We start from the raw sequence: 9,309 nt of genomic DNA, 5'->3' as shown, positions 1-9,309 counted from the left end.
CTAATTAGCATTACTTCCAAAATAACCAAGCATCCATATCTCATCATTGCAACTAGCCACGACTACAGAAAGGGGCTAAAACGTTGCTTGAAGTTAATATAAGCAAAGAAATACAATAAAGGAATAAAAAATCTCAGATAATAATAACTAATAAATATAAGGAGAAAATCTATAACCCCAAGCTAATCATGTATTAAGGATGCTAAATAAATAGATAAATGAAGTTAAAAGGATATTAGACTTTATCATAACTAGGAAGAGGGGGGGAAGGAATTTGAGAGAACTGCAAATTGTTGTTAAAGGTCGGGCCCAAAACTTGAGAAAAGGGCCAGCTCTTAGATATATCTTTGCTTATGGAAGAGTTAAAATTACTCTTCTCATGCTTTTTACATTTGTTTCACTTTAGCATAAAAAAAAAAAGTTCAAATTTCACTAGATTACCAAAAAATGGTACCTAAGTCAAGCCAACATAGCATTCTATCTAGAATAGCTTTTTGGCAAATTGATATTACAATGATTTAGGATTTAGGACAATCAAAAAAACCAAACAATGAACACAGTTAATAAACAAACTAATTGCATAAATAATTAGTAGATGACCACAAAATCTACCAATATAAAATTGATAAGCTATATGGCCAAAAGAAGAAAAAAGATCGGTCCTCATCATTTTTGAACAACCCTTGCCTTCATCCTCATCATTTTATATACTAGATTAAATTCAAATTCACCTTTCTAAATTTATGTTCTGAACATAACATAATGAAAATTGATAAAAAGTTAGAACTTTTAATAGAAAACTATATGATTGTGTAACCAATTCTTAAGTTAATACTTATAATACCCATGATGCAACAAAATGAACAATAATATTATTCATATAGTATATTGAGTTCAAATAAGGAAACAAGAAATCAGCAAATTAGTTTGAGCATACTCATATAGAGGGAGAGGATTTACATGGAACCTATTTAGCAAACTGACAATCAGTAAAGAGATACCGAATATTAACAAATTATCGAACATATTTAGAAAAACCAAATTAAATATCAAAAAAGAAAAAACCTTCATACCGACAAGATTTACAGCAATTAATCGTTCTTCAACTACCTAAATGGAAAGGGAGATTTTCACCATGTCGTCCTCCCTCTGCATTTAGTGCCACCTTGTATCGATTCCACGGAACCTCTATCTTCGTGTTCAATCACAACGAATATTCCCTCAAATTCAAAAACCCTAGAGTGAGAAAGAGAGAAGAGAAAAGAAAATGATTAGGAAAAACCTAGAGGCAAACGAAATTTCCAAAAGGCTTAAGAAATTGTCATTTGAAGAGAGGGAGAGAGATGATTCCATTGCCATGAATCAAAGAAATCAGAAATTCAAATTTCTTTTTTTTTTTAGACAAAAAGACTTTAAATTGGAAGAAAAAAGTATTGAGAATTGATTGGGCAAAAATCAACAAAAATATCTAAATGAATAGAAAATGATTTTTTTTTGTTAAACCCTTGAACCGCCACCAACAAAAAAAAATCATGCGTTGCTTGCTTAATACACTTTATTAAATGTTATTTAAAAATATTTAAGTACACTAATCTAAGTGTAGCTAAAAAACTACAACTAAAGTCTCAAAATTTTGTAGTGACTCCAGCTTCCCTGAGATTATCCCTGGCAGCACCATTAATATTGAATTTTTAGCTGCCTATTGGTGGTTTCACCCATTGTTGGGTTTTTTTTTTGTGTTTCTTTAATACCTTCGGATAGGTGCCTTCATTAGATAATCTAATGAGATCATCCGTACTTAGGTTGTGATTCGGCCATACAAAAATCGGAAGCCTTTTGTCTTTTTATCTTATTTGATTAGGTGTGTGGTTATACTTTTTTATTGTAGACAATGATCTACTGGCACCTTTACTCATTGTGAGATTGAATCCTTTGTTTGGTTTTCTCTCTTTTAATTTTTGTTATTCTTTCTCTTAATGTTTTTATTTTTTACAAATTACATTTACAATTTGGTCTTTTACTTTTTGTAGAATATTGTCATACAAATAAAGAAGAAAATTTTCTTATCTTCATGGTGATCACCCATTGATATTGATGGTAATCACCCATTGTTATTGATTTTTTTTTATATACTTGAATTTCTAATTTATAAGTTGGTGTGGTTTTTGGATTAATTTGTTGGAGTGTGATTGATTTGTGTTGCTTTATTTTGTATCTTATCTCATATGTATTATATAAGCTTCAAATTTCTTTTATTTATTATCTTCATTTATCTTTATTTACATGTTTGTCATTATTATTTTTGTAGCATTGTTTATATAGAAACTCATATAACATTTTTGTTGTAGTTACTTTTTGACTATTCAAAATGTCACAAGTAAGTATATTTTTACACTTTTTACAAAATATAGGTCATCTTTCTCTTTTTATGCTAGTTTGCAGTTTTATGGTATTTCTGTTGGTATCTCTCTTTTTAGCATAGTCTGCAGCTTCAATGGAATTTTTGCTTTGTTTGTAATAGTTTCATTATGTTTCTTCTATTTCATTGTCACAATTTGTTTGGATTGTGATATCTGATCTAATTTCCTAAGCCTATATTTTCATCTACCATCTCTAGAATTTGAGTTTGCTATCAATTACAACTACCAACACCCTTCTGGAAGTTTTATAAAATTGTGAGGATATTTTTATCTTTTTAGTGTAGTTTGCATTTTTTATGTTATTTTTGTTGCAAATATATCTGTTATTTGTTTTTTTTTTTTTACTTTATGAAAGTATTTTTATTTTTTTTACTATGATGTGTAATTTCTTTGGTATTTCCATTGAAATGTTGTGTTTTGAGTATAGTTTGCACGTTCTATGGCATTTCTAATAGGAATCATAAACTAAATGAACTTACAAACAAATCATTTTAGTTTGCTGTTGATTCAAATTGTTGAAGCCCTTTTGATTTATTAAATTATGAAATTATTTCTGTGTTTTTACTGTGGCAAGCAATTTCTATGATATTTTTGTTGAATTGTGTGTTTTTAGCATAGTCTACAGCTTCATGGAATTTTTTATAGGAATCATAAACTAAATGAACTTACAAAAAAAACTAATGTGTGGCAACTTATCATAGTCTGCAGTTTGTATAATGTTTATGTTGGTGCCTCTGTCTTTTTAGCATGATATACAGCTTCCATAACATTTCTACTTCCTTTGTAAAAGTTTTATTATGTTCCTTCTATTTCATTACCGTAATTAATTTGTATTACTAGACTTTAATTTTCATCCACCACTTCTGCAATTTGAGTTTCCAATTGATTATAACTGTTGAGATTTTGTGATTAGGTCTCCTTAAATTAAATGGAATTTTGCTAATTGCTAAAACCCTTCTTTCAATCTACATTCTACATTCATAACAAAAAATGGTTGACTTTATTATTTATTTTCTTACTTTCAAATTTAATTGTCTGATAGTTAATGTATAGCCAAGTGTGATAAAGGTAAAAGCTATCCAAATACTGCTTTACAATTAATTATAATTTTTATTTGTTACTTTGTTTCCACTTTAATAATCACTTACTACTTCATGAGCAAGTTCAAGTTGCCTAATAATGCCAGGACTTATCAGAGTCAAGGTTATATGGAGGATAGAATGCTTATTGTCACTATTGAGAAAGAAGTTCCACAGAGATCAAATGTTAGAGTCATTGAAATCACTGAGTAAAGTTACTTATTATGTATTTTATGTGTTCTTAAATTATATACTATAGTCTATATTCACAATTCTTAAATAAATTACCACTTAAACAATTATGTAATTTTTGACCTTTTTTGTACTCATTGCAATTGATAAATAGCTTCATGAATGCTTATGTAAAGTGAGCACCATATGTTATTGAAATATAGATATATTTCAACAAACATTGTTTTACCTATATCACACGAGTGAATCACACAGGCATGCTCTAGTACTATATAGTAGTTGTCTTAATGAAGTAGTAATTTAGTTCTTATAACAGTGGTGACTAGTTAATAGCAACATTGATCGTAAATTTTTTTTGAATTAAATTATTACAACAATAACAATAAAACCTCTATAAACTAATATTCGATAAATTAATAATCTTAATTAAATAATATTTTTGGTCGGTCATAACTTAGGATCAATATGATAAATTAATAATTCGCTAAATTTATAAGATAATACATTTAAAAAAAAACACAGGTCTTATTTGATATATAAATTAATAATCTCTTTATTATGTATCAAATATATATATACACACACAAACACACTTAACACAATTATGAGGGCATTGTAAAATACGACTCTAATATTTTTTTTATTTTTTGGAAAGTGGATTTATTGATAGACCAAGAGCTAGTATACCAAAAGGAGTCTTGAATCTTGATTATAAAAGACTCTTATTGGTATTAGAATACTAGCTTTTGTGAAAAAGAGCAATACAAGTACATCAAAAGTTGCTCAAAAAGCTATCAGCAGCTAAATCAAAAAGGTTCTCCCCTAAAAGACTAATAAGGCCAAAATACAAAAGACTCAAATTGAAGACTAGCTACAACGTTACTTGCTTCTTCTTAAAATTGATATTTCCTTATACCTCATCTCTAACTTTTCTTAGTGTATTAAGAAGTTTTAGTATAATGTTCTCAGATTGTAAGAAAAAATTATGCAATGTGATTATTGTTTTGAATGCATATTTGCACAAGACAAGCTTTGGTACAAAATTATCGTCTTCAATTTCATCTTCTTTGTCATTTCCCATAATATTCTCAATAATTTGCTTATCACGAATAATAATAGTTTGTAATTTGATAATTAGGTAATATTTATATAATCACAATACACAATACATGTATTAAGTTCAATGTTTGCAAAGAAATAAAGAATACCTTGATAAATTAATTTCTATAAATTAATGTATAAAATAATAAATTATTAATTTATCGATTAAATAATATTTTGAATAATTAATAAATTTTCATGATTTCAAGAATATTAATTTATAGAGATTTTATTGTATCTTAATTTATAATAACTATTGTACTGTAATTACATGTCCATAATCCATGACATGCACAAATGTTCAAACTCTTGTGTAGAATAAAACACACCGGTGGTGCTTAATATTTACATAAATTTGCATTTTGATCCCCTAACTTCTCAATTGTTTCATTTCGGGTTCTATGGAAGATTTCTTTTGGGAATCTCCGATGATATTGGTGGAGGTCTTGAAGTATTTTCTTTCGTTGTTGACTGCAGAATTTAGTGTTTTTATGAAAGATATTTTGTATTTTTGTTGAATTTGACTTTTTCTGAAGTTTTATTCTTATTGTCAGATTTTTATTATTATTTTTTTCTGTTCAGTGTCAAATTTTAATATGTATTTTCATGACCCATTTTTTTCCACTGATTATGTGTTTATAACAAGTTTCGATATCAATAAAATATTACATTGATTGACTAAAAAATGTAATCCATATCAGAAGACAAAGCTCCATTTTATTTATATACATAAAGATTTTGAGTGACACCCTTTGAATCTTAATTAAATACATTTCACACGACCAAAGAACAAGTACAACTTTTATAATTTTATGGCTACTTAATAATCATCTTCCAAGCCATTTATTTGTATACACTAACCATTGCCAGGCTAATAGAGTGGGCCAGCTGCATCTGGATTCCCACTCAGTCTCCATATTTTTTCACGTTGAAAGATGCTTCCGTATGTTGATTGAATCATTTCAATAAACAAGGGAAGCTGCAGCCTGAAGAACAGAGTCACCGGAAATGATGCCAAGAAAATAATTGGACCCCAAACCCATCTGATCTTCTCACTTAGTACAATTGCGAGAGCTGCTCCGAAAGCTACCATCATGGTAGCTAAGGCGAAGAAGAGGGAGGCGAGACCGATTATCATCCTCTTGGGCAATGCCCTGTGGAAGTCTTCCTCTTTGTAACTTGAAGTTAGGATAGATAAGAACATCAGGATGGCAGTGACTGATGAAAACAGTGCTAGTGCATCCGAATAGAAAAATACCGCAAATGATGTATCGTTGAGGAAAATCGGTATTCCTCGGTCATTGTTTCCTCCAGGAACTGTAAAAGCTGCAGCAAACGCCACGGTGGCAATGAGAGTAGAAACAAGCATACTGGAATCTGAGGTATCCTTCATCCATTTCTCTGCATTCTCGCGCATTTGTTTGCGATTTTCCGAGAAACATTCAAAACCCGTTTTCCCTTCTTCCGATCTCAGTTGCCTCATTCTTGGATGTTCAATACGCTCTATCGCCTACCAGTTACATTTTCTTAGTAAATATTCTAGGAGACCATTGAAAATTAAGCAGAAAAAATGCAAAGAATTAAGAAGGAATTATGTTAATAATAGGGCTAATTACACATTTACTATTCTCCAATTATAATGAAAATATCGGTTTGTTCCTTTTAAAAAATAAATTCACTATCAAATACTTTAACTTTTCATTTTGTTAAGTGAAATTGATGAAATCGAACATGTTGTTATTATAATTCGGGAACCAAATGTATAATTAATCCTTAATAATACGATGTGAATTAATATACTAACCTTATACCACTGCATCTCTCTCTGCATTTGCGAAGCTGCATAAGAATCATCCGAGAGTCGACGTTTGATCGGAAGCTTTGCTGCTAAATGTGAGATGGAAGGCTCGTAACACATGGTAGCAAACATCTTATCAAGTGAGGTCTTTTTGCATGCGAGGTTGAAAACTTTTTCTTGCCGACATTGAATTGCATTTTTTAGTATCAGACTTCCATGTTCTGAGAAAATCAGGTCCGGAAAATAATGAAGAGATGCGGTCACAATTTCGACGACTCCACAGCGTGCAGCAAAGTGGAGAATCTTCTGCTTGTCAAAATACTCATTCCGCTTTCGTTCGTTATAATCGAGTAAAGCTTCTAAACAAAGATGAACCAACTTGCAGGCACGTTCATGGCCCAACTTTTTGTCTGTAACCTTGTTAATACAAGGTACTGCAAAACGGTAACTAATTATCACATGAAGTAGCTAATTACATAATTAATCGGGATAAACTGTAACATCCCAAGGTTCACGATGTTGCTTACCCAAATTTTTTATTCTTCTCCAAAGTACTTTTTTGACGCCTTGATAAACTGCAACATCTGAAACACAAAAAGCATCCTGGATTCTCAAAATGATTTCCAACTACCATTTTGCAACCCTTTTCATCGAACATAAATTGAATTCGAGTATATATATATCCAACCATGTAAATAGTGAACCAGAGCACCACTAATTGGTTGCAACATCAACAAACAAACTAGCTACTAATTATCACATATTCACTGCATAAATCTTTTTATGATTAGGGACTAATCAGAATACAATAGGATCAAGTGTAAAATCTGCAAACCTTGAGTTTTAGCTTCATTGGATTGTGATTGTTTTTCTACTCCCAAGTCCTGATCTGAGGTTTCAAGTGGGTCATCCTCATCGCATACTGGCATTTTTTACATCAAAAATTAAAAAGAAAAAAAAAGACAAATAAAGATCATGACAACACAAGAGATTTAAGGAAAAAAGAAATGCTACAAATTTAATGAAGAGGAAACCAACAATATTGATAAATCCATTTTTCCCAAAAATTGAGCTTTGTTCCACTATGAAAGTGTGCAGGCTCATAAGCGAGTACTTGGAGTATAGTTTCACCCTCACTACTTTCCGCAAGAATAAGGCTTGGTTCACGTTGGATTAGATCTAGAGATATATCTGTTTAAAAAAAAATGAAAAGCCCAATAAATAATTATTGATACACATGTAAAATCATAAAGTAAATTTGTACTCCATTCCTTTTAAATCGAATGTCTATCTTATTATTTTAAAATGTTTCAAAAATAATATATATTCATTTTCTCAAAAGGAAAAATACTTTCTTAATGTTTTTTTCTTTTTTTTACGAATACTTCCTTAATGTTACTTTTTTTTTTAAATACTAATTTGAAGTGAGATTTTTAACTTTTATTTCACTTCAAAAGTAAAATTAGTAAATTATGTAACAAAAAATGTCATCCTCAAAATTTTGTCTCATTTGAAAGATAGACATTTAATTTGGAATGAAAAGAGTAACAGCATTTGATTTTGAGAGAAGAAATGGCTTCATGCTGTTGGTTTTACCATGGAATCCCATGTGAGTGAGATTAACCATAAGGTCGCCACCCTTACAACCACTGAAGGGCCGTTCAGGCTTCTCATTTGTTGTTTTCGAGGCAAGGTACCGCACCAGCTTGTGTCTGGAAAACAACAAAACCGCGCAGAGAAGTGGAGTCTTTCCATCATTGTCTGTAATTTGAGTCAATATCGGGTTTTTTCTAATCAAGGCTTTGGCCATCTTGAGATGGCCGCCGATAGCCGCATGATGGAGAGCCGTGTAGCCTCCAGGGCCACGCTTTTCAAGTGCCTTTTCAGGCATACGCTGTACGAGCATCTCAACGAATTTAGTTTGCCCATTACAAGAAGCAACAAGCAAAGCATTCATACCCTTACATGAAACGTCTTCCGTAAATGCCTCAGAATCACCATCGGGAAAATACCCTTTAGCAGCTTCCCAGTTTCCTTTAAGTGCAGCTAGATGTAACGGACGATAGTAATTAAAACGGGTCCTCTCTTCCTCAGCTTTTGCACATAATATAAAGTAATTAATTAGTACTTACTCAAATTAACCTTTCTAAAAGAAATTGACACTAGATCTCGGTTATGGGTACTAACAATGGTCAGGTTAAATACTCAACAATGATTTGAACTGCTGTTTGCTTTTAGAACTTACAGGGTGTGACGGCCGGAGCAAATGGTTCACCAGCAGACTCGTCAGACACATCACCCATTGCGGCCGGAACTAAGGGATCAACGTCTAACGGCGCTGGGTTTATGACAATTTCTTGGGCAGTGCGCTGGTTGTTGGTTGCCATTGATTTGCAAGTGTGTAAGCTTGCAGCAGAGAAAGCTCAAACCAATGAGTTTCGCCTATGTAAAAAGACAATAGAAGAAAAGTTAATAAAAGGAAAACAAGGTCTTCGTCGTCGCATTTAACAACCATGATTTAATACTCTTAAAATTTAAGAAAAAAAAGTTTTTATTTTAGTATATTTAATACTACTAAAATATTACATTTTTTATAAAATTCCAATTTCACAATGGTTATTATCAAATCGCTAAAAAAAATAAAAAATATTATTAAAATATAAAAAGGGATTATATATGATACATTAGTAATGCATAAAAGACATTTTCAAATAATCAA

General features: G+C 30.9%; 1 protein-coding gene across 1 annotated transcript; it reads right to left on the bottom strand.

Annotated features, from left to right (window-relative positions):
• Positions 1–5,471: 5,471 nt before the first annotated feature.
• Positions 5,472–9,040, bottom strand: LOC18600083 (uncharacterized). Its single transcript, XM_088806121.1, has 7 exons — positions 8,836–9,040; positions 8,187–8,684; positions 7,629–7,781; positions 7,426–7,512; positions 7,118–7,174; positions 6,597–7,024; positions 5,472–6,302 (listed from the first exon to the last, which is right to left on the bottom strand). The coding sequence occupies exons 1-7, from the start codon at positions 8,975–8,977 to the stop codon at positions 5,664–5,666; spliced, it is 2,004 nt and encodes a 667-aa protein (XP_088662247.1). The 5' UTR covers positions 8,978–9,040; the 3' UTR covers positions 5,472–5,663.
• Positions 9,041–9,309: the final 269 nt, after the last annotated feature.

This window comes from Theobroma cacao, chromosome 5 (assembly GCF_053813885.1).
Source record: "Theobroma cacao isolate CCN51 chromosome 5, ASM5381388v1, whole genome shotgun sequence".
In the NCBI taxonomy this organism is placed as follows: Eukaryota; Viridiplantae; Streptophyta; class Magnoliopsida; order Malvales; family Malvaceae; genus Theobroma; species Theobroma cacao.
Note: the sequence above shows the minus strand (reverse complement) of the source record. Positions and strands in the feature narration are given on the sequence as shown.

What these genes read in the sequence shown, in the direction of transcription:
- LOC18600083 (XM_088806121.1), bottom strand. Translation starts at nt 8,977, where the DNA reads ATGGCAACCAACAACCAGCGCACTGCCCAAGAAATTGTCATAAACCCA. An exon ending in AAAATGGATTTATCAATATT is followed by an intron (nt 7,513 to 7,628) that starts GTTGGTTTCCTC and finishes AAAAAATGCCAG; the next exon opens with TATGCGATGAGGATGACCCA. An exon ending in CAATGAAGCTAAAACTCAAG is followed by an intron (nt 7,175 to 7,425) that starts GTTTGCAGATTT and finishes TTTGTGTTTCAG; the next exon opens with ATGTTGCAGTTTATCAAGGC.